Consider the following 26,504-nt stretch of genomic DNA (forward strand, 5'->3'; position numbering starts at 1 on the left):
GTTTTTTCTTGAGACCATCTGGTTTTCATACTACTACTACTACTACTACTACTACTAATTATAATAATAATAAAAATAATAATAATAACATAAATATATAATAGTTTAATTCATTTAATAATTTGTATGAATTCAAAATTAGGTTCAGCAACAGGGAGAATTTCTTTGCTGAAACATAGCTATAAATTACAACACATCATAAAATTCGTATTGACCAACCTTTTATAGGTCAAACAAAGAAATGAAAATATTTCAAAAATGCGCCAGCAAAATTTAAAAAATGCAGTTCTTTTAAAATCTGCTTCAGAAAAGGTTGAGGGATGTTTTTGAATCAGCTTCAAATTATTTTGAGGGACACGGTCTTAAAATTTGCAATGTTGACCCGTGCAATGTTTTTGAAGCAACACCGTTAGGTGCATTTGCACAAATTAATGAGTGGCTGTAGTGTCAAAGGTTTTGCCTTTACACAGATAATGATACTCGCATTTGTAGTAATTCATGCAACAATATATTTGTCATTACCCTTGTAATTTATAGTGGTGTGGAACTAAGAGGTCAAACGTGTTGGTTAAATCTTATCGTCTTATTATATTTGGAAAAAGCGCAAGTATTAATATCGTTCTGTGTAATTTATCCAAATAATACAGTTGTGATTTTTAACACGGTAAGGATGATATCGCCAACACAAGACTCAACACAACACGCATGCTCATGCAGATGTGGACATTTGAATCTATCTTGGAAAAAAAAAAATACCTTCAGATGTGTCTGAGTAAGCTTGCATTGGAGCTCCTTTACAGTATGAGAAATTCCAGTTCCAACTGTATTTTTGAATGTGCTCTCATGACATTCTCAATACTGTCTCCGCATTTTAAGATATAGGTTAGTGTGATTAGACCTGTCGGACCACATACCGTATGCGAGGGTCAGCTGTCAGCGGCAGTATGCTCAGTAAGTGCTTTTCCAGTATTTCCCTCCCTCAGTTTAAGTGCCGCAGATAGCGATGTAATGATTATATTTGCAGAGTGGGAACACGTGTTTTCCATTTCATGGTAGATTAAAAAAAAAACAAGTCATGTCATAATAAATTCCTGCATTGTCGTATTTGAAGAGAACCGATGACAGGTTTTCCAGTGACGCTTTGGTGTTTGATTAAAATCCTTCTGTTTTACCTGCCTGCCATATTCAAGCATATGGCTCCATATATCTGAGCAATGGCTCCTCGTCTGACGTGGGCCTCCGAGGATGACTGCATACTCTTGGCCGTTACACTGCAGCGGATTGACACTGTATACACACTGTTAAAAAATTGAACCAGTCAGTAAGGGAGAGTTGTAATTCTCTCTTGTTTTCTCCAGGTGAATGTGGACATGAGACATGAGGACGTTTCTCACACTTGTATGTCATACTGACTTTGGTTTCCCCCGTTATGTACGCAGACTGTCTCACACATTGCAAATGGACGGGAAACTGGCTTTTTTTTTTTCTTTTAACTCTGGGGTCTTATTATAGGTTATCAAAAATTTGCACACATACCTGTACAATGAGTCTATTGAAATGTGTTCTTGTCATTTTATGTCATTTCTTTGCAGGTGATTTTGCCAGGTCTCCACAAACACTGCTAACTACATAATTTGTAAGAAGTGGTGAAATTACACTTTTTTGTCATGTTTTCTTTGCCCACAACAATTTATTTCATGAAAGTAGTCATTTTGATCATATACAGTGAAACCTTTACTTATGAACTTAATTCGTTAATAGGTCGAACAGATCAGTAGAATCGTTTTTTCCCCCATAACAAATAATGCAAAATTTAAAATGAATATTTAAGTGCTTTACCTTGAAAGACTTGACGACTTGCCATAGGAGTAGGCACTTGACAGATGGGGGCCTGTGGGAGATGGCGACGGGGGGGGGGATCATGCACCGTTTGCTTGATTTCTTTGTTCGCTACACCCGCTTCAGGCAGCAGCCTGTCCTCCCAATTGCCAGTCCACCCCTGGATGCACTTCTGTTTCTTAAACTACTGTAAACATGAGCCACAATTTGGCCTGTAAAATAAAATAAAAAATAGTGACATGGTTAGCTCATGTTAAATTAAGAGAAGAAGGAAAAAACGAGTGTTTCCTAAATGCCCCACACAGCATGAATGCCGGATTACAGAGCAAAAGAAAAAAAAAATCACTTGTACATCTGTTTGTTTTTGTTCTCATCACTCAGCTGGATGATCCAAATATTCCGAGTGTTTTTGAAACCCAACGAGGGGAGCAATCTTTTCTCTGGGGTAGCACATGCACGCACACACGCATGCACCTCTCCAGACTGAGAGATTGAAGCTTGTGGAGCATGCCCACGAATATTTTTTCTCAATTTGTGCACAAGCGCTGTGGATGCATGGGCGCTAGCCGAGGCCCTACTTTGTCATGGAAACACCGCTCTTTAATTTGGGTTCCTTTTAAAAGCTAATGAATTCAATTCGCTCATTGCGGCTAATGGACTCGCAGACTAATGCATGGGCACACACCTTAGATTAGTGCCAGTGGTATGCAAAGAAGTGTAATGAGAGTAGCTAGTACCGCAATTGTCAATAACCAGTCGACACGTTCACCTTTGATACGCATAGCACTACCATTGCGGTATTGTAAAGCCCACCCTGCTAATAAGGTCAAATGTAGAGACGTAATGTAGTTTCTTCACATTGAATGCACAGAAAGCTTGTGTCAGTCAGTGAAGTTATTTCATTTGCTAAATATTTAGTTTGTTGAAAGCTGAACTTTAAGTATCTCGCAAAACAAAAGCCTGGATGTACAGTGAATTTGTTGTGGCATAAAGACTTAGCCGTGCCACACCCATTCTCTAAATTTTCACAGGCGGCTCCGATGGTATCCCTGGCTACTGCTGGTAACCTTGGTGATACTGGCGGAGATGTGCTGCAGTCAGTGGGCGTTGCCAGGGCGTGATATGAAAGCTTAGCGTGTGTGCGTGTGTCTGAGATCCCCATAGCAGCCTCCGCCTGAGCCTTCAGTTTGACGTATCCTTTGATGACGGCGTTGGCATTCAAAAAACACACACTCACAGGCATGCACACTTACACCGTAGGGTGGGGGGCAATTAGGGAGAGCTCTGCGTAATGCGAAATCGAAGCATTTCGGTGCAGGTACCTCACCTTACCAGCATGCATAAATTAATTAATTGAATTTAATTAATTCATTAATTAACATTAAACCACCAGCTCATTTAAAGGGAGCGTTGTTTCTGTAGGCTTTGCTGTCTGAACTACATTAGCTGTCCCTGTGGGCCTGTGAGGCCACACGAGCTATGCCTCTCTGTGAGATTTATTGCCAAATAATTGTGCTTCATCAACAGCAATTGCTTTCTTGGATCAACACGGCATCAAGGCCAGTGCTGCATACATATCTACATCCATAGCAAGGCCACTTTAGGTGTAAAGATATGATTATCAATAGGATAATTAACATTGTGAAATATAGAGAACAAGGTTTCCTGACATTTCCCATTTTCAAATTTCATTTTACACAAAAAGTATTATTTAACAGAACGTTATCATATACAATATAATGCATTCATAGTATAAATTGTGTTTGCAGTGGTTAATAGAAGTGCAGTTCACTGGGCCTTATATGAAAAAAAATTTGTGCGTGTGTATGTGTGTGTGTGAGACCAAATCACATTGTAAAATATGGTTTATCATGACCTCACAACTAGGCCCCCCCTGAAATTGTCAATTTAAGGAATTGCCTTTCTTTCCACTAGGAGCAGAGTGGCACCTAAACTGAAAATTTAGGCAGGGCAATTAGAAAATTTAGGGGTCCACATTAATTACAAATTGCAAAGTAAATAATCATATTTCCATTCCATATTAACTGGTACACTGCATGGTGCAGATGTTTGTCAGCAACAAAAAACACTCATGAATTACCAAAAAAGGAAAAAAATCTGCAAATTGTTTAGTCACACGTGCGCAAGTAAATTTAAAAAAAAAAGTTGTGGGGGGGAAATACCCCCATTTAGGGGCAGTCTAGAGCCGTGATGCTTGAAATTATTACCCTGGTCACATTAGGTGTTAAAATGAATTTGTTGAATGATTGCTAAATTTAGATAGAAACGACACAAGAAATGGATGATTTGCTGCTTTTTGCTCTCGATATAAGAAAAATAGAATCATTCCAATTATTATTGACTTTTACATTTTAAAAATGATTAATATCTCTAAAAAAATGCCTAAAATACTTTGGCTTGCCATTTTCTCCACAATGTTACCTACCGCAGTGCATTACATTTCATAATCACATTTCTGTAACAGGTCGGGTTTTCTGACTTGGTAGAGAGTCCCTACCAAGATTTCTGAGCAAAATAACTCCGACTAATACTAAAACAGAAAGCTTATTTTCCTCCTGTTTTTAAGGTGAATCGCCTTCTGTTATGTGAGTTTTCAGCACAAGGACTCACAGACACAATCACTCAGGCTAGAAGAAACACGAGCAGTTTCCCAAAGTGGGTTGATGTGGAGGCCAGAGATGTTCACTCGTCTGTAGAACATGCACATAGTGTGTCCACAAAAGTGAGATTCCCCTGGCCAGGCCTGGCCCGCCTTTGGCAACACATTAGCAATATGCTGCGGCCAGCCTTTATGACTTCTTTCAAGAACACACGGTCGCTATCCAGACACTGCGTGATGATGTGTGAGATATATTCAGTAGACCCGCCCCCTTATTTTGAACAGTCTCGTAACCAGTGTGCCTACTTTCAATCCAGCAAGCTTGACATGTTCTCATTTTCCCATTAAAGCCCCTCTTCCTCTCCACCTTTGAATTTTAGCAAAGGGGGTCATTACTCGAGTTCCCCTCAGGTTCCTCTTAATCAAATATTTGACCTAATGAAGGCATTTAATTACTGGTTGCCTAGCACTGGAGGCGTCAGATATCTGCTACTCGCTTTTCATATTTTGTACCATTCACTTGCAACCATAAGTGAGTGCACGCGTTTGTGTGTGTGTGTGCGTGCGTGCGTGCATGCGTGCGCCTGTGTGCATGTGTGTTTAAAATATTCTTTGAAGCTGCCCAGCGAAGTCCGTGTGGAGCTGCGTTGGCCACTTGAGACTATGATGGCGGAATGGCATCTAAACTATGCTAATCCTTGCCACTTTTCTGTACAAGGACGGCCATACTTAGCATTCTTCCAGCGAGATGCCCCAAGAATGCGGCAAATCATTAATGTGCTGGTCAGCGGGAAAGAATGGGAAATATTCTTAATGTCCATATGATGGGATATTCTGACACGCTGAGGAAAATACATTGTTGTACTTGTCAAGGCTACAATTTCCAACCTTTTCTAAGCCTTTCATTGCAAGAAAGTATGTTTTTGCACCTTGTACAAACATAGTGTTTCACGAACAAACATCCCAAATATTTTGATTCATTTCAATGGGAAACGATATTCGAGACAGTGTTTTGAGTTATTAACACATTGTTAGTGTGACTATTGAGATGTGGACTGACCTCTGAGAGTCCTCGGAGTTGCATGTCTGTGTACAGCAGTGGAATGCTCTATAAGCATCCAAATGGTTTCGATTTTACTATCAGCAGGCCGACTCACATCACTGCATAACAGGCAGGTGGCTGAGGGGGCGAGACAAAGCAACTTAACTACACAAAGCGGAAGTTCTCTTGTCACGTTGGCGTATAGGCCTGCAAACACTTCCATGGGAGGATGTCTTCATTTTAAAACTTGACCTAGTCTCCATATGTAGGCTAACATATCCAACTGACGGTGTTTTGATTTCTTGTGTGTTTGCAAACCTGGTGGAGTGTTCCCACCATAATGCATTTGTCATCTTTTTGAAATGTGAAAGCTGCTACCAACTGTTTTAAGCCTGTTTACTACTGAGAATGACTAATTGCTCATATTTGTACTACTGACAAACAGCCTCGTGCCATATGTGCCAAACACAGAGTAGAGAACAAAAAAAAAAAAAAGTTGTTAAGAGAAGAGCATTTTGAGCATTTGTCCAAGGTGCCTTCAGAAGCACGTTTCTCCTTCCTAACACTGCAAAGTCCCATTAGTTATTTGACGTTTTGGAAAATCCAAATTCCAGCTGCATGCTGCTTGTATGCATCCTACCAATTGTTTCTCTTCACACAACTTTTATTTTTGTGTTTTTGTCTGTTTTGGTACATGCATAATTCTACTCTATGTTTGTGTTACCACAAAAAGACTGTGTTCGGTCACAAGGGACGAATAGCTTGCAATTGAAATTGGCATGAAAATGAGAAGCAGTGCAAGTTTTTGTGAGAAGTAAATAAGTTACAAGCAGAAACACACTAAGTCCATCCTTCTTCCAATTTTGCCTTCTGCATCCTCATGAATCACACCCAGGGGGCTCACATCGTCTCATTTGTGTCTCCTGGCCTGGTAAGGATTAAATAAATGTAAGGCAATGTGAGCATAAGTAAATTCCATCACCTTCCCTGGTTATTTCCAGGAATGATTCTGATCATTCCCATTAATGAGAGAGATCATGGTGGTAGTTCAATCGATTGTAGCCAGTGTGTGTGTGTGTACTGTATATGTCTTATAGACAGTAAATATTTGGCATCGCCCAACTACATTGAGTCTGAACAGACACTTCATTGTCTAACAAATTCATTTCTGTGATGTGTAATAGGGTTTATATATTAAGGCTATTTGATTGGTGCAGTCAGGTCATTTGTACTAGTTTAAGATTTTGCAGAACAATGTTTATTATATTCTGTATTTTTTCAACTAAAAACTAATTTAGACAAAGATTGAAGAAACCATTGAAACCAAGCTAAGTTGGCCATATAGAAGGCATCAGCTTCCATGTTGACCTCTATTGTGTGTGTGGTTTACATTGCAGTCCACTCCATAAAAAAAAAAAAGTTTGGTTCAGGTGTTTCGTTTGTTTGCTATCCTCCCCTTGCATGAGTGCAAGAATAACCTGGCACAGCTGTTGAGAGCATACTAGTTGTTGTTTGATGGTAACCTTGAAAAACAGAATGACCACCTGAATGTCCTTGTCTGCTACAGAGGCGGTACAAAAATGCGGAAACGCATCACATAACGAACACGAGCTGCAGCAGTAGGAAATAAATCAGGCTGATGCTATCAACATTGTAAAGCTTTCCTGCACAAAACAAAAATGTATTTTACAAACAATTTCCTTCTTTTCATCAAGAATCTGAAAGGTGTAATGTCCCGACTGTAAGAGAACTTTTGAGCCTCGCATCGCTCTCAACTCTATTCTCTTGTTTTCTTTTCATGGTAGATGATCCAGCGTTCCATTTTGATCATCACAGGTATGACTAGGACAGCTGTCATGCTGTTTGCGGCTCACTCCTCCAATGAAACGTTTTTAAAGCATTTTCAAAGTTGTCGTGAGGTAAACAGTGATGAATATTAAAAGTATCCAAAGCCTTTTTTTAAATTAATATTTTTAATTGCTTGAAAGGATTTGTTTCACTCTTCCTTTTCTACCCTATCAAATAAGATTTCATACATGAGCTGGATAAGAATGTGTACGGAGAGGCGTTTCTAATAATTTTCCAAATAAAATTGACCTTTGTCAAATTTGACTCATTTCTGAAACAGTTACTTGGGTCATTGTTGACAAAACATTTTACAACGACTGTAGAATTTCATATTGGATGAAAAGTGCAAACCGTGTCTTCTTTGTATTGTCAGGCTAATTAATGACTACAAGAAAATGAGAGCTGTTAAGTTGCGCCAAACACACACATACTTGACTTTTCTGTTTCAATAGCCACTGCTCACTACTGTTTTGCCAAACAGGTCAGACCCCTCTCAGTTGTATTTGAAGTACAAGTCATTTCTGTTCTCAGTCAAGTCCCAGATGGAGAACCCAATCTTGGCACAAGGATACAGGAGAAGCATCCCACAGTAGTCAGTGAACAGAAACAGGAGGGTATGAAAATGTTGGACAATGAAGAGAGTGAAGGCAGAACATGTGGCACGTATGATGTGGGATCCAAACAAATAGAAACAAAGAAATAACTTTGATTGTAACTAATGGTTGACATGAGAAAACAAACAAACAAACAAACAAACAAACAAACAAACAAACAAACAAACAAACAAACAAAGAAAGAAACGAGAAAACAATGTTTATATTTTAGAATATCAAAAAATGTTGGAGGAGCTTAACTAGGGCTACAAAGATGTCTGATGGGGCTTAAAATAATACTATGGAAGTAAAACTTTCCTTGTAAAATTTACTTACAATTTCAGAGTGGAAAAAGTACTGTTTTTTTAAGTAAAGTAAATATCACTTCAAAACTGTTTGTGTAAAATTTGAATAGTTTACATTTCAAAGTGTTCAGAGTGGCACCAAATAGACTTGTTTTAGAGTGAAATATACTCTACGAATTGACTGTTCATGTACGAAACACAGTGGAACCCCAATGTAATACAGCCGCAGCCACCAACCCCAGTCCATTCAAAATGCCACTTTGTGCAGTACTTGCCACGCTCTGCTCGTTCCAGAATTGTCCGCAATTTACCGTCACATATTTCCGTTTTACACTTCTCTCTTGTTATTGCAAAACATATTTTAAAGTAGACTAGAGCAGGCGAAAAAGCAAATCAAAGTGGCAGCCATGTTGGCAGGTGTGACCTTCCCATCAGAGAAATCTATAGACAGACATGGAGGCCATATTGTCATGTTGTGGTAGAGAGTCCCTTCAATTGGAATGAAGCATTCACCTTAGCTTAGCAATCGCCGTAGAGACGCAGCTCAAAAGGAGCAAGTCGTATTAAAGTATTTAGATCTCTGACTGTTGTTTTTAACTGGAGATCGTCTCTCCGCAATGCTATATTTGCTACAGAACACAGTTGTTTTTGTAACGCTCTTATCTACGGGATCTAATCTTAACGGAGGTGAACGAAGGCAGCGATCAAATCATGGCTCATGAATGCGACCAGATGCAAGCAATTAACCGTCTCTCAAGCACAAAAAAGCTAAGTTTAAAAAAAGTTGAACTTTTTTACAGTTTCAAGCCTTTCCCTGTACAGTATTTACATTATTATTGTAGCACTTTAAGATTTGCCTTCAAATGTAAAGCGGATTTTAAATAAAATTCAACAGAATTGCAGTGTTACGTTATATATTTGTACCCGTGATACATACGTATGTATCTGTGAGTACAAAGTAAAGCAGAAAAGAGTTTGTCACAGAATGAAACAATTTATAATATAAGATACAATATATTTTTGGAAATCATACTCAAGGCACCAAGCATTTGTTGTTCAAAATTGTTACGTGACTGAGGTCTCTGAGGGTAATGTCAGATTGCAGCTGCATGAGAACACAGAGTGCATCCGCCCAGTGAAGCAGAGGAAAGATTTGAGTTCAGGCTGTATGCAGACGGTACGCATCTCTATTAGTGGCTGGGTAAAGACATCCAGTGACTAAAAAGAGAAGAAGAGGGTCGAAGTGGGAAGGGAGTGAGTGAACAAAGACAATTGGACAACAACGGATGACCTTTTGCTAAATAGAAGTATGTGCACTGTCCTTGGAAAAGTTGGTGGATTGTGCTCTTGTGTCACTTTCTGTCTGCGACTGTTGGCGAAATGCCGTGTTGCATCGTTGACATGCCAAGGTAAGCTGCATGTCCATTGGTTAAATATTAATTTGGAACTGTCAGACTCACTTGGGAGGGACTTTGCTTCCAGGCACGTCCATCTCAAGCTCTTCGGGTGAGGTGAAGAAGTTCAAACATTCACGGTCTGAGGGGAAAACCAAATCGCTCCGTCTCTCGAGACACGGAGAGAGTGAACATTTCACAGGGAAAGAAGAACACAAGTGAAATATTCTGTTCTTCCTCCCACATCTTTTTGCTCGAGTCATCTGTCCAAGTCTGAGAGAAGAGGGGAGAGCGAGAGACACACTCAGCTGCCATTATGAAAAATACAGCATGTTTTCAATTCTGTTTGTTTTCAGTTGTCATGGTAGCAGAAAGTGAAGTTCGCCTTCCCGGGTCAGGTGTGTGTTTGTTTGACCCTCGTCTTTTTAAGCTGACAAGTGCTTGAGAGACGGTGGTTCATGCAGACGCCGACATATATACGCACACTGGAGGCACATCTTGGGCACGAAGGGACAGCCTTGGACCAGTGGTTAAGAATGGAGCCTGCGAACGACGGGCATGTGCACACGGGCACATTCACGCTAAGGTCATCCTTCAATAAGACACATAACTCCTCCGATTGATCAGTCTACTCATTTATCTGCATGTAGCGTTAATAATCATAATAATAAATGTTATTTTTATATCACCTTTAAAAGCATGTGTTTAAAAAATACATTAACAGACCAACTGGAACCCAAATCCCAAACAACAAAAGCAATTCTAGAACGAAGGAAAAGCTAGGATCAATATCATGGCTTTAAATCAAAAATTTAACTTTTATACAACCCGGTGTGTGCATTTGACAATAAAATAGTTTCAATCTTCTTAACAGGCTTGCCAAGGAAATGCAAGCTGATTGCACCGTGGATTTAAAGCACTACAAATGTTTTATGGTTGCTGGTCCATAAACAACCGTTCTTTGGAACAGAAAAAAAATAAGGTTCAGCTTCTGGATAACACAACCATTAAAATAGATTTAGGACCAGAAATGTAAATATATCCTTTCACACTCTCCCAGTGTATTGTTTAATGTGTTAAACGGACATCATTTTCGTGGGAGACTGCATGCATAATTATTATTTTTTTAATGGTTTCTAATGAAGTTACAAGCTGTGAATATTTTCACAAGCTTGTAACAATAGATAGCACGTTAACACTACAATCAACCCCGTTTATGTTTTCATCACAGGGAAAACGCAATATAGAAAGCCAAAATAAAACCCTTGTTATTTAAAATAGATACCCCGCCCACATGTTTTAATTTTATTCAAACGTATTAAAACACTCTTTTCCCCAGCTCTCCTCATTGGGGAGTAACGTTAAAAGCATGACGGAATAAACATGTTTTCGTTCGCTCTTTAGATCCTCAGAGCCGATTGTATGACACTAAGGGAAGAACAAAAGCCAACATTTCCATGAAGTGGGCATTCTGTACGTTTTCACTGGACAGAAATAGAATGTTTTTAAAACTTTTTTTTAAATGTGGTTCGATTAAACAACAACACAGAACATATATATCTGTGTACATTCCTCACTTTCAATCCTTTGCGTAGAAACAAACAGACGCAAAAGTCCAACATGGTGGGCCCAAAATGAATAAGTAAAAGCAAAAAGTCACACGTGCACATAATTCATGTGGCCCTGTCTATCTGAACTGCATGTGCAGTACCTCAGTGCAGTGAAGAGGTAGGAAAGTGGAACAGCAGCCTCTCTTCCAGCTTATTTGAAGTGAATGAATCTCTCATTCTGCGCGCCGTGTAAATATTTCAGCAGTTTAGGCGCCCGCGTTAAGCCTAGCCACAGCGCTAACATGTCATTGACCATTAGTGCTAACCTGCTTCTTCTGCTTCTCTCCTCTTATCCTTCTTTCACTTCAGCCAAATAACTTTAGTCCCCATATTAGTTTGCATAAATTACAGTAAATAAACGATCCCCCTCCCCTTAAAATAATCATTTTGTTTGTTTACTGTACTATATGGTAACAATACTTAGTACTTGCCTTATGTCATGTAATTCAAATTTATCAAATTAGGAACGAGAGTTGGCATGTCCTTTGACCTTACAGTAAACAAGTACATTCATATATATATATATATATATATATATATATATATATATATATATATATATATATATATATGTATATACGTATATGAACGTACAAAAGATCCATATATCTGAGGCGCATTTGAATACTCCCAAATTGAAATATCTTGTAACAATACTTTTGTTCTTGCCCTTTCAACACACACGTAGCACTGAAATTGGATCAATCAGAAAAACGGCGAGGTCCGAGCCGTCACCTGAAGCGCAGTCTGAGCCCAATCGATCCAGAGGCATATCTTATCGACGTGTGCTTCATTTGGGCTAACACGCAGACTTGTAAAGAAATGTGCCATAAGACCAAGAGTAGTGATCATACACAAATGCTGGTAGGTGGCATTTTCGTTGAGTCGTTCACTGCGTGTGTACATGCACGTGGAAGTGTGTGAGGATTGAACCATACACGAGTCCCAATTGTCCATTTAACCCAATGGTGAGTCATGCTGAAATGACTACACCCTGAGAACACACACAAGAATACACAAGCCTGCTTGGAAACGATCACAATGGATCTCATTTCTTTTAACGGACCATGGCCTTTGCCCATTGAATTTTAAAATGATTTGCTCATGTCCAGGCCTTTTCTTCAAAGAACTTTTGCTAAGACACGCAACATATTCATGTTTGAGATGAGAACGCTTCTGGAGTCTAGGTGTGATGCACATTCTTTCAAGAGTGACGTTTATGTTAATGTACTACCTGTACTCAAGGGGCCTGCACATTCTATAAACAAAGGTTTGAGAACCATTACAGCGATAGGAAATGGAAGAGGAAAATTTGAGTTTTTTTCCCCATGTTGAACTTTAAGGGGTCTATTTGCTCATTGATTGGTAATTGAATACAGGGTGTGATTCAGTTTGCTAATATATTAGTGCCTATATAATATACAATATATAATGTATAATATAACTTTATAGATTTTCTCCTCGTTAAGTTGGATTTGCAGGGATTTTTCCCGTTATGCGTGTTTGGCTTAGTTTTAACAATTGATTCGTCTATTTCAAAGTGAGGTCCAAGCTCATCTGCTGTGTCTGAACTAATTAAATTTGAGTTATTGATACACCTATGAATTATTCAAGGAAGGTGATTAGCCACTGAGACAATAGTAAACAAGAAGAGCATAAAGGGCCAGAGACGACAAACCCAAAAAGGGAATGGTCTGGCCTTTAGTCTTCGGGATTTTTTTTCCAGACCTCTTCCTCCACTTCCTTTCGTCCACCATGGTTATGTACTTATTGCTCGTAGTGTGACGTTTCTGTCCTTGACTCCACCACTGTTTCATTCCTATACTTCCTCCATCACCGCACCGCCTAAACCTTGTATTACTTCAATGTGCTGCACCCACTGGACTTTCCTTCCCCCCGTTGCTATGACATTAGCTAGCTGTAGCAGTGTCAGGCTTGTCTCGAGGGATGAGACTAAAGAGCTAAGTCTTGTGCTCTTTTAATTTAATTACTTCCCCTTCTCTTTGGCTCCCTCCTCCCAGCCGGTATATCACACACTCCCTCCTTTGTAATCCGCCCATATTTATGCTCCTTTGTCTCTTGCTCATCTCTACCTGCATGCTGATTCCCCGAGGTGGGGAGAGGAGGTGACCACGGCACACCCACATCTTGCGGAATCCTGCCCGTTGTCACTCATCCCTGTCGCCCTCTCTGGTTCCCAATGCAAATATTGATTTGAAGTTTCACACTGTAGTTCAGCAACGTGTGTAAAGTTGTGTGTCGGAGTGATGGCCAGATTCTGTGTGCTTTGGCCTAGGCTTGACCTTGATTACCACGGTGGCGGTGAGGCTCCTCATTAGTGCTGGACTGGAGGAAACAGTTGAGTAATGAGGGAGCAGCATTGTCCCAAGGCACAAAACACACACACACACACACACACACACACACACAGGTATAAATGCAGCACTTCGTGTTAGTTCTTCCATGCACCTGCTGACACCTGCACTTATGCAAGAAGCCACGCACGCGCACGCATGCGCACGCACGCGCACACGCACGCACGCACACACACACACACACACACGCAAATAATACTTGTGAGTACATCTCAGTCTCATGGCCCCCCACTCACTTGTCTCGCCTCACCTTCTGTTTAGTGTTTTTCTCTCCCACACACATTCTGCCTCTTCCCCCGTCTCTCGTCTTCCTCTTTCTCTTCTTCCCACCAGACAGACCTGGCAGACCTCGCTGCCCAGTGACTTCCTACAGGCCTGAAAATGTCTCCGTGTCGCCCCCCAGTGGCTCCCTTCAAATTGCAATTCCAAAAGGCTCCAATGCCCAAAATGTTACTTTGATTAGTTATAGTACCCAGGTCAAAAAATTGTTTGAGTCAAATTTGTTTGCATTTATACATCAATAAAATGTGGAATGATGAAATACACGGCACCACAGGGCGGTTAGCGCATGCAACTCAGAGTTCTGAGGTTTTCTTGTTGTTCCTGGATTTCTCCAGCTGTGGCTTCCTCTCACATTGCAAAGCCATGCAGGTTAGGTAAATTGATGATTCTAAATCAGGGATGGGTGACCTAAATAATGAATCATTTTTGTCAGCGCTACAGGAGAGGGGCACATGACAACACACTTCCTAAACAGATGTACGACAAAAATATGTCTAATGTTCTATTTTAAGATGAAAGTAACTACTGTACCATATTTGAGAATCAATAGTACATATCTTAGAGGAAGAGTGGCCAACTACTAAAATCTGATTGAATGCCCATGATATCACTGTGCTTGATTGGCCAGCAAGCTCACCAGGACTGAATCCCAATTAGAATGGTCAGAAGAAGCTAAGGGACAGCCCCACTAATGCAGATAATGCTTCTCTAAAAGCAACCCAAGATTTCTAATATTTCATCAGGATCATAGATGATCAACATGATAAGAAATGCAATTTCCAAATAATGCGCTGTGTGTGTGTAGTGATCCATTATAATGAGTTTGACTTTTTGAAATAAACTAATGAAATAAATTGTGTTTTCCACAGTATTCTAATTCAGTGAGATGCACCTGTGTCTGAATGAGGTGTTTCCACAGGTAGCTTCCCTCATTCTGGTTCTGCAAAAGGCAAGTGAGCCCAGTTGTATGGGCTCTTGCTGTGGTCCCATTAGATTAATGTGCAGCTGTTCCTTTGGGTCAAAAGAGTGGCGAGCACGGGGCAACTCCCAGTTGGTTCCTGTTCCTGTCCTTAGACAAAGCATTAGCTCTCCCACCCAGAAATCAGGATAGTGAGCAGGTAGAGGAGGGTCTTCTCGGCGCTCTGTTGCTAGGTTACAGGTATAATAGATGGGGCGATATTGAGAGACACTGTTGATGGAGATGAGGTTGGGTGTCTGCGCTCGTGTGTGTCTTCATGCGATTGTGACAGTATCAGGGCGGGGACTCATATGGAGGATGCAAGGTGCGAAGCATACAATAATATTTTAGAGTTGAGTCATAAAATTGTGTCTGTGACTTGATATCTTACGCTAACCTTTTATGTACATTCCAACCCAATTAGTGTTGGGACACATAAATGTTAGTTCATACTTTTGTCTTTCAAAACTCAAAAAGAAAATGGAGCAAAGTGGATGAAATGACAACGAAGTGAAGGGCAAACAAGAATGTGTTCACATCCTAGAGATATAGGTGCAGTTTTGTGATTGTTCAATGGAGGCAGATCTCAGGCCTGCGGCGGCTTTGTAATTCATTTAGTGTGCTGTTGTATTAATCATGGACTGCTTTAGACAACACTGCTCACAGAGCAGCTGTTCCGCTGCAATCATGGAGCGGTCAGCCGCCACTAATCGGGGTCATTTATCAAGCCCTAAGACCGCACGTAGCAAATGTGCACCCAATAAAATAATGTCCACACGTACGCGCACAAATCAATGTCTGGGTGGGGCTTGTAGCCATGATAGATATTTGGCTGGTACTATATGCATCTATCTGTCCCTGTGTCCATCTGTCTATCCATGCAACCATCCACCTATCCATCTATTTGTCCGTCCATCTTTCCTTAAAGCGCATTTGTCCCGTCCCAGGTCACGTTTGGAGTTTTTGTTGTTGTTGTTGTTGTCAAGAGGCTTAAATGTTAACCCAATATGATCAAGCATCCACAAGCCAGTGCCTGACTGGAATGCTGTTTGCCTCGGTGCCTGAGTGAATTCCAATCAAGCAAGCGCACATCAGCTTTATGATTTATCACCTCACAACTTGCCTCTACACAAGGTACAGACCTTTTCTTATAATTCCACCTGCACCGAGTACAACCCCGCAAGAAACAAGGTGGATACACGTGCAGCGACGGGATAGTGTTCATTTTTCAAATCTGTCCTAACTGGTTCCCAACGGAATTGAGGACTCGTAGGATTATGTTTTTGGGTTTCGTGAACTACAGTACTGCCAAAGTTAAGGCTACACAAAGTTGATGTTTTTTTTAAGAAATCACAAACATTGACTCCAAACGTTTTGATCACATTAGAACTGTTAGGTGAAACGTCTTCAACAAGCCAAGCTGCCTCAATTGAGCTATTGGGAACAACCATGACTAAGACGCTACATTGATTTCTTTTCTGTAAAGAAAACAAAAAAAATTTACGCCAAAACTGTCAGTGCAGTGACTGCTGAGTTGTGCAAATGTTACGTCTGCGCTACGCTTAACTGCTTGTACCATTTTACTTGCTTGTCACTCCTTCCTGTATGGTTCCAAGAGAATACATGAGAGGGTGAGGCGATAAGAGCAATTACAATGGAAGAGGATTTATCAGTGCTGACAGGGATCTGACGACGGAGTAAATTATCTTTATTTGCTACTTTACTTTCGCTCTCAATCGGTTGAAATGAGTGGGTTCTGCCTCGCGGGCATCCTCTATTCTTTCCTCTGATTGAGAGGTGATGATGCTTATCGATCCCTTTCAAAGCAACCACTTCCTTCGCTCGGTGCTCGTATTCACACGGCTTTCTTTCAAGCTTCCCTGCTGACTACCGAAATCAAAGTGGCTCAGACAGAAACAGGGCGAAAGCATCTGTCCTGATGAGTGACAATGAGGCTTGGAAAGGAAGCCAGAAAGTGTGAGCGTGTGTGTGTTTTGTGTGTCAGCCACTATACCGCTTGATCTGCCAGGCTGTCAGTTGTTAGCCGCTTGTGTCAACACACAAGCTCCCTGAACCAAACGTTCCACAGATCATGTGGTTTGGGCTCAACAGGTCTGGCTTATTACTGCTATTTCTGAAGAAGTATGTCACCTCGGACTTTATATAACTCTATGCAACATTTAGAAGAATACCCTTCATATCCTGAAGGATATGAAGTGGGGGGCTCTTCAAACAGAGGAAGGCTATTCAAGATGTTCTAGAAGATAAGCAAGGCCTTCAAGTAAATCGTTTGCCCTGTGTTCACCATAAGTCTTACTCACCTCCCATCATCAAAACGTTATCGCTCTTCTCGGCTTCACATATAGTTAGTGTGAATGGCCGAGGGACCATGCTGTCCAAACCTTAAATGACCCTCTCTATCTCTATACTCCACTCTCTCTCATACTGTGATCAAAAATGTAGGTCATTAGACGAACAATTTGCAAATGAGGTAGTGGAGACGGAGGAGTGAGTGGGAATGGGTTGCATGTAAGCGTGTGAGCGTTCCCTGACTGTGTGTGAGCATTTTGGCGACCACTCTATGTAATGAGCGGAGCAAGATGACAGGGTTGGGCCACTAAGTCCTTTATGGCTTAAATCATAGCGGCATCTGGCTTCAACCCCCAGCCCATATTCACACACACATACATAACCTTACATTATCAGCGGGCTTCAGTATGTGCGGCAGACAGTGTGTATAAAAAAGGCTCTCTTTTCACATATTTACAGTTTATTTGTAATTATACTCGCTCTACTTGCTCTTAAGGTCCTGAGACCTTACGTAGGGCCACTATTTAGTGTTACATAATCAATCTGTCTCCTAGTAACAATTGCCTTATTTTGTTTGAGTTGTAAATTTTAATATACTTTCATACTATAGCCGGAAGCGGCCCACCCTGCTATTTGAGATGGGCTGGCTCAATTGACACCTTTTCAAAAGATCTCTGTTTTACGTCAGCACAAAGTGTAAATGTCTGAATATAGCAGGAGGTCTAAAGGTTATTGTGTGAAACAAGCTGATATTTTTAGTGATGTCTATCCTTCAGCTTCCTCATTGAATTGCTACTGAATTTTCACAGCAGCCTTATTTCTGTAAGGGATTGATTCTTTTTTTGACTGAAAGGCTGAATGAAACGAAGAACTACCACATGTAGGAGATACACACCCACACTGGACTGGCTGAAGGACCTCAACAGGGTGTAATTTTTATCGCCACCACAACATCCGCTTACTGTGCAACCCGCAGGCAACTTCCACATGGCTTATGTTGCTTCTTTTATAATTTCAAGTCACCGTACTGTAAAGCATATTAAGAATGCAGGATCCGCCTCTGGTCGCTGGATGCTCGCTAAAGTAGAGTCCAGACATGGAGACAGCAGGTCTCCAAGGAAACGTTTGAGGTTTATGTCACCATCTCATTGGCCATGAGGGCAATTATCACAACAATCTACACATTTTGAGTTGTGAGCTTTGGGGGTCTGTTTTGCTTGGTTGGGAGCCAGATGTGAGCATGTGGCGCAGGTTACACTTTCAAGAAACCTTTTCTCCCCTTTAATCCTAAAGATAATAAATGTAGCTTGTTCTGTGTATTTATAAAGTGATTGAACTGTGAACTGGGATAGATTTCACAACCTTCCAGTATGGCTTGATGTGGGCGATATCGGCGCTAACTCCTGCAATTTATTAACAGTGTGTCTGTCTTCAAAAGATAATAATGACTTTGGCACCGATTTCCATCACTTTGGCTTGCTGGATCTTTTTTGTTAAGCGGATTTTGTACTATATTTGTGGTTATTGACTATATATACCATCTGCAATGTCTTCTGTTCTATGAGAACTTAGTAGTTTCATTTCTGTTTCCGATTGTATCCCACATGCAGCAGTAATACTGCTGGAATTCAACCACAAATCATGCCCATAATTTCAAAGTTGTTAGGGCTTATCAAGTTCCTTGAATACCATGGTAAATCGTTCATTTAAAAGTAAAGTTATTCAAGCAACCCCTCATCAATTAAAATAAAAACAATGGAGCTGATTATTTTATTCATGGCATTGAAAAAACATTTTGAGTGTCCCCATCCAAAATGGAGCATTATTATTTTCCATTCATGTTACGCCCAGTCTCTTTTCTTATGCCGGTGGTGTTGCACTTCCTCCCTCACTCTGTGATGTGCGCACACATAGGTGACAACGAGGCGCTCTATAGTGGCTACTCTCTGAAGGGAAGATGTGTTTTCAAGATATAGGCAAATCTAGCAAGTTAAATATACTAATACGGACGAAGGCATTCAAGTTTTTACTTATTGTGGAGGGCTGACTACTTCTAGTGTTTTAGCCATGCTAAAAAAACAGTTTAACTATACTGAAGTGAGTCACTTCAAGATAACGCAACTATGTACAGACAGAAGATTTCTTTCTCACTAAAGCAATTCTTCTGGTATTAAAGTCCTCTAAAGGCAGAAGAAATAAAATGCAAATCTCACAAAGGTACAATTATGCCTAAGCTTTTGCAATTATTGAAACAATAATGCAGATTTAGTATTAGTCTTTTTGAAGGTGCAGCTTCGCAGTCGCACACATAAATAATGTGCTCGTTTAACAATTGAGGTATTGTTGAGCTACCTTCTGACATCCACTTGTACTTAATGTTCCAGCATTTTGTTGCCACAACACTCAAGTGGCTCTTTCAAGAAACCAGCTGGTGTTGGTACATACAGTCAGTACATGCTGAGCTCTCCTGGATATGACATTCGGACAAGCTGCCATGTAATCCCCTGGAGTAGCACCAGGAGAAGATGTTCATTGTGGATTTGAGTGCCCACGCTTTGAAGCTGTGTTGACTTCAGCTTTTCAAAGGACATGTCCACTCGCATGATCCCCTCCCTTTGACTCCCACCTCCCACACACACCCACGCTGTGCCGGTTCAGATCGATCCAACGACGTCTCTGTCCCACGTGTCATATTTTTTCTTTGACACAGCGCTTCTCTCTGTGCTGCTTGGTATTCTGGAGCGGCCACGCATGCACCATCTAAGATCCGTCAGCTCCGATCGGAATGCCGCACCACGGCTTTGGTGAGATGCGAGGATGAAACGAGAGCAAGGAAGAGAGCAAGTGAGATGACAGGTCAATGGCTAGTTGATGTGTTTTTGCCACCAGAGCCTCGGGCTTATAAAGAGAAGGACAGAATGGGGGAAAAAAACTGGAAAATAAGTGAGGCTTTGCAATAATTTAGTGGGATTTCACACAGGGAGTTATAAATTGTAAATATTGTCCTACTGAAATGTCTTTGGGGGTGACTAGATCCAGTACATCCTCCAGTACATGTTCATGATTGGGGATGACTGGCAAAGAAAAAGTCACGGTGTCCAATAATGTTGTTTTTCTACCCATGTTTATTTTTGGCTCTTTCTTAACAAATTTCCACTCCAAAGCATTGTCATTGTACCTTTTCCCTCATGACTCTCATCTCTTGCAACACGTTGCCTTGGTGATTACCAATTGTCTTGTAATACGCATTAAGGCAGCGTGTACAACTTCACAGTGTGTATTCTCCAACTAATTTTCAGCGTTCTGCTTCTGTGATTCTTAAATTGTATTTATCCTCCCTCAGTCTCCCTGTAACAATCAGCTAGTCAGTGTATGTCCATGTGCGTGTGTGTGTGTTGGTAAGACAAATGTGCGGAATTACAAGACAGGAAGTGTTGGTCCAGGATGGGAGAGAGACAGTCTCATCTCCTGATATGGCCATTTCACACATCAGGTGTCACTCTGGCCTCTGCTGGGTCCCACTCGGGATCAGCGCTGCTTCCTCCTCAAAGTAAAAGACTATTTCTGTCTTAAACGTGTTAATGATTGAAACAGTCACTGGGGGCAATTAGATTCTTTGTGGTCTTCACAACAGCGGGCATGGTCAGCCTTTTAAATGAGGTGGTGAAGCACTTATTAACGAAATAAAGAATTGTGCACGGAATTTTTCGCACAGTTAACTGTCAAATAAGTTCAGTTACTGTATAGTAAATGTCAGTACTGTAGTAAAGCTGACAAACAATAATTTGTCATTTCTTTTCATGGTTATTAGAACCATTTTCAACCTGGTTTATCATTTGATTTGTTTATGATTGGGAATATGAGCCAAAGAATACAGACAAATAATGAATAAAAAAAAAATAAAAAATCACACAGCCAAGAAGTCAGGGAGAATGTCAGGTTTTTGTCCAAGCTCTGGTCTTGTTAATATTTTGGACTTCATTTTCCTTTGAATTAAAGATTTTGAGTGCTATACGGTGGCAGTAAAGTCAACTCAACTCATTTCACATAGCATACTTAACAATTCTTTAAAAAAATAATCACCTTTGCTTTCCAGTAATTATAACAATAATTATCTTGTATATTTAAAACAACCACTTACAGTAAGTAGCTTAGCCTTTTAGTGAAACAGATTAACGATATGTCCATTCATTTCGCTACTAGCGTGCTCACGAAACGGATGAAACTCGTATCTGAAGGTAGTGCTGTAATTTGAAAATGATCTTATCTATGCTCCATAATAGTAATCCAGACAGCCCATTGTGCGTCCGATAGCAAATCAATGTTGCAACAGGCCTTAATTTCACCTTTTTTGTCGCGTCGATCACACTGACACCGAAAGCAGCTGCTCCACAACACGAGATATTCAACAACAACTCAAACCTCCTTCCGTGGTACTTGCAGTCCTGATCACACAGCATCAACATGAGGAGAAACATGCACTGCGTGAGTGTCCATCTTTTGCGTTAGATTCAGCATTTCAACATAGCAGAGAAATGAGCCCGGTTCAGATGTGCCACTACTTCAATAAAAGATGCCGTTGCACTTTGAATTGGAAAGTCCCGAATATAAAATTAAAAAATTCACAACAAAAGATGGCGGCTCGGTGGCGCACTGGGTAGCACGTCCGCCTCACAGTTAGGAGGGTGCGGGTTCGATTCCACCTCCGGCCCTCCCTGTGCGGAGTTTGCATGTTCTCCCCGAGCCCGCGTGGGTTTTCTCCGGGCACTCCGGTTTCCTCCCACATCCCCAAAACATGCTTGGTAGGCCGATTGGAGACTCCAAATTGTCCCTAGGTGTGAGTGCGAGTGCGAATGGTTGTTTGTCTCTGTGTGCCCTGCGATTGGCTGGCAACCGGTTCAGGGTGTCCCCCGCCTACTGCCCGATGACGGCTGGGATAGGCTCCAGCACGCCCGCGACCCCCGTGGGGACTAAGCGGTTCAGAAAATGGATGGATGGACAACAAAAGATGTCTTTCTAAAAAATAACTAGACGTTCTATATGACGCACTTTCGAAGATAACGCGATTCCCAAATTTTGGACCCCAAAGTCTGCGTAAAATCGGGAATTAGGTGTATTAACATTTTAATGGGGAAAATTCAAGTGACATTTACATTATTTGTATACATACGTTTAATGTTATGCTCTGTATGCTGGTATCATGTATCAATCTATCTTATCTGTTTTTTTAGGCTGGTATGATCAGGACGGAGCAAGACGAGTACTTCATCGAGCCTGCGGAAAGAGGTGATGGAGTGATTGAGGAGGAGGAGTCAGGAGGAGGAAGAACGCACATCGTCTATCGCTCTTCAGCCGTAAAGAAGGCACCCATCGACAGCTCAGTTGGAGACGCTCACTCCAGAGGTCAGTCTGTCACTCACACTGTGCGTGGACTGTGTACTGGGCGCGTGCATCTCTGCGATAAAATCATACATGAATGAGGTCTAATACAATTTCAAGATGGTACAGTTTAAGATCGAATAATTCGATTTGATCTTTTAAAGCCAAACTCATCTTCCGATTCAAATCTCATTTTGTTACAACCTTACTGTATACCCTTTCCTCTTTTTCCATGGGCTTGTTTTTAACAGATCTATGTCCTGCTCACAAATCTGAAATGCTGTATTAGTGTTTTGTTGTGTGAATAGGATCCTAATCACCACCTGCACCCCCACCTCAAACTACAGATAAGAAATGACAGCCCTTTTACCACCATGACAAATTTACCAAACCATTCTTATGCACAAAGCCAACAAGTTGCAGAAGGAATAGGAAAAAAAAAAAAGTCTCACATGCACTGCACAAACACATCCAGCTGTTCTGACACAAATTATCCAGAGATAAAGGTGTGACATATGGAGATGTTAACACCGTGTCTTATTGCTCAAGTTTTAACACCTTCCGTGGTTTTATTTTCTATATTTTACTGCTTTGGCTTCCTCAACAATTAACCTGCTGCTGTATTTAGTTTTATATGAGTCGAAACAACAGGGCAGTTTCATTAAACGAGCAAAAGAGAAAAATAATGAAGCCTAAAGACATATGATAAATATTGGTTAGAATCACTTTACTCAGACTTGGGGTACAATATTTCCTTCAAATTGTGTTTCCCTGAAACAAACCCAAATATGACACAATTATGAAATGACCCTGACCTTAAAGCGGAAGTCAACTCAAGATGTCAAAACATCCAGTTTAATCTAAAATGTTCAACTTTACTCTACCAAGTATTAAAATAAAAAATAAAAAATTCAGAACATGGCAATTACTCGCGTCGGGGAGGCACATTTTTGCTCTCCGGTCTTAAGAATATAAGAATGTATTTAAAATGGATATTTTTTTTTAAATGTCAATCAGGTCTTAATTGTTCATGATTTCAGAAACACCTTTGGCCACGAAAACACCACTTCAAGCAAATAATAAAAATAGGAACACCAACGACAATTGAGACTACTCTCTAACAATCAGAACTCTCACCCAGTGTGTGCTGGAGTCGAGATGAGATTTCTAATGAGGATTTTGCCAAGGCTGTGTCTTCTTCCTACTCGGAGCATATGACACTCCAATGTCTAATAATACACAGAAAAAGAAGAGAGTTTCCATAGGAACACCCAGCGAGGACACACTGCAGTGGAGTAACACTGATTTGCTCTCAGATGCTGCTGACACCTGAACACACCTTGCACGGCGACACGGAGATGCAGAATGTTCACACAGTGAGGGTGTAACCACACACATCTTCTTTGATCATGCATGCACACACACATGACTTGTGCACAACATCCCACTGTTTCTGTTGCCTTTGCATCCTTTGCATCCATAAAGGGTGGGGTGTGAATCGATAGCTTGGGATAAAGCAGACTCTTGTGTGTGCGTGTGTGTGTGGTGTGGGGGGGCAAGAGTTCTGCAGATGTCTGGCTTGAAATGTTGCAGACAAGCGGGCGTTTGAATCTCTCTCTCTCGTTTGTCTTTACTATTCTCGGGTGCAAGTTTATCTGTTCCATCCGCTCACTGTCAGGTCCACGTAGAAATCATTTTAGCTACTCAGGCCATTTACATTCATCTTCTCAGTTTAAAAGTCAAGCCTCTGTTTTTATTCGCCCGTATTGTCTTTCATCCCTCCCAGTGGATCAATCAGGGTTGTTAGCAAATGAATTAATAATCAAGCAATCATTTCTGGAGATGTCCTTCACCAAAGTCTGTTTAATTCACAGTTATTGAATGCCAGACTCATTTCCTGGCTAAAGATAAAAGAGAAGGGGGTTGGTTATATTTAGCAAGGCGAGATGAAGAGGGAAACGAGATTGATCAGTTCCTTGCACCATGAACTGAGGAGGTGTGAATCAATGTCCCTAGGAGGAAGGAGCAGGCGTTATCATTCAGATGGCATTTGTCAATTAATTGCTGCACTGCGAAAAAAAATAAAAATGAAGCTTTGCCATATTTAGCCAGCCAAGCTTTGCACCATTCTTCAATTTGTTTGACTTTCTTTTGAGTTCTCATTTTGTCCACAGGGCACAACCGGGCGTCCCACTTGTGGCCCCAGACAAAACTTATCATGCGTCACTCTGATTGTTTCCTGTACTCAAGCGTATGTATGTCTGTTGCTACTGCAGCCAGGTGTCAACGTGCATTTGTAAGCATTCCTTAGCTGAATTCTAGTCGGGGTCATCCAGAGCTTTTGGTTTGATCCCCATGTTGTATCACAATCACAAAAAAAGCCCCTCGAAATGAATCATATGAGAAGTGCCGCCAGTCAGGCTTTTATCAACGTGGCTTTTGTACATCGTCCTATGTTCCAAGTTTAGGTGTCAGCTTGGATTTGTTGTACTTAAATGGGGGTCACCAACTTTTTTGATCACTTCTGCAAGGAAGCAAATTGTTATTGGTGAGCTATATTTAGAATAGGTCCACAGGCTTGTCATGTGGCAGTTTTGCTTCCTCGTGTGCCCTCCTAAATTGTTCATTTACTCCTGACTTATGTGAGATATTTGCAGGCTGAATGTACCACGCGGTATCAGCCTGTACTTGTGTGACGTAGTACAGCCTCGACATGCTGCTGAGAGGATGTTGGCGGTGAGGTCAACAGGGGGCCACTGGTGCTCTTTGCTGCTGTTCAGTGTCTGACTTCCACAGAAGATGATGGGTGCCCCCTCGAAAAAGCAAATTCTCTTTCTACCTCCTCACCCCATGTCAGGTTCTAGATAGGCTTGGTTGTATGATTTGAGAGGCATGACACAGCGCTTTGCAACACACACGCGCACACACACACACGCACGCAAACACACGGGCACACACACATATTACTAGATGGATGATGAAAGCAGCCTCACCCGTTTGTTCAGGAGCAATTAACAGTATAGCTTCTTGGTCAAGGTCATTTTGACACAGTCTCTTTGGAAATCCAACCTTGACCTTTTTTTACCTCATAGCGTTCTACCTCCTGTGCCTAGCATCATTTTTTTGCTCTGTTTCTTTGTGGGGTTCTCAGACTATGGATAGATAAGGTGCTTTTCAATAAGTGCATGGCACTTTTTAAAGATTGGTGCTACACATTAGTTTATAGCAGGGGTGTCCAAACCCGGTCCCCGAGGGCTGTTGTCCTGCATGTTCTTAGATATGTCGTACCTCCAACACACCTGATTCAAATACTCAGGCTCATTATCAGGCTTCTGAAGATCTAAATAATGAAGGGAGATATCTAAAAAAAAATGCCGGATACTGGCCCTCAAGGTCTGGAATTGGACGTGCCTGTTTTTAAGAGACTCTAAAGGGGGGGGCTTAAATATAAGCACTGACAAGCTTAGTCCAACTACGAATCGAGAGATTGATTGAGCAAGAAGTATGTACCCACATTGTCCAAATAGGAGCAAAGAGTTAAGATGAAATGATTAATTCCCAAGCTCCTGATTATTTTAGTCTGCATGTTTGGTTGTGATACTGCTTGTCTGAAAAAAAAAAAAAAAAAAAAAAAGATTCTGTCTTTTCCGATTTTCCTCTTTGGCCTAAAGCTAGTTGGCCATTGAAGATGTGTGATCGAAATCAGGAGCTGTCTCTCCTGTGGATTGTTAGCCTGCTGTTTTGAATGCTCTGTCCTTTCCCTGCGTGAGCCTGAACTTTTTCTTTTTTTTTATCAGTGAAAAGCCCAAGTGTTTTTTTTCACAACATAATGTTCATCACCGCAAATACTGCGACACAGGCCACTGTGTGAGATAAGTACATAAAATGAAATGCAGTACTCAGAGTACTAAGATGTTTCATTGATTATAGTAAGTGCAAATCATTTCAA

General features: G+C 41.0%; 1 protein-coding gene across 3 annotated transcripts in view; it reads left to right on the forward strand.

Moving 5' to 3' along the window:
- The window catches only part of LOC125983042 (A disintegrin and metalloproteinase with thrombospondin motifs 2), an 85,468-nt gene that overhangs the window by 16,264 nt on the left and 42,700 nt on the right, over positions 1 to 26,504 (forward strand). For all 3 annotated transcript variants that reach the window (XM_068650306.1, XM_049743908.2, XM_049743915.2), the window contains exon 3: positions 22,408 to 22,579. In XM_068650306.1, the coding sequence (XP_068506407.1) occupies positions 22,408 to 22,579 (172 nt within the window). The remainder of the gene's footprint in view (positions 1 to 22,407; positions 22,580 to 26,504) is intronic.

This window comes from Syngnathus scovelli, chromosome 1, assembly GCF_024217435.2.
Source record: "Syngnathus scovelli strain Florida chromosome 1, RoL_Ssco_1.2, whole genome shotgun sequence".
In the NCBI taxonomy this organism is placed as follows: Eukaryota; Metazoa; Chordata; class Actinopteri; order Syngnathiformes; family Syngnathidae; genus Syngnathus; species Syngnathus scovelli.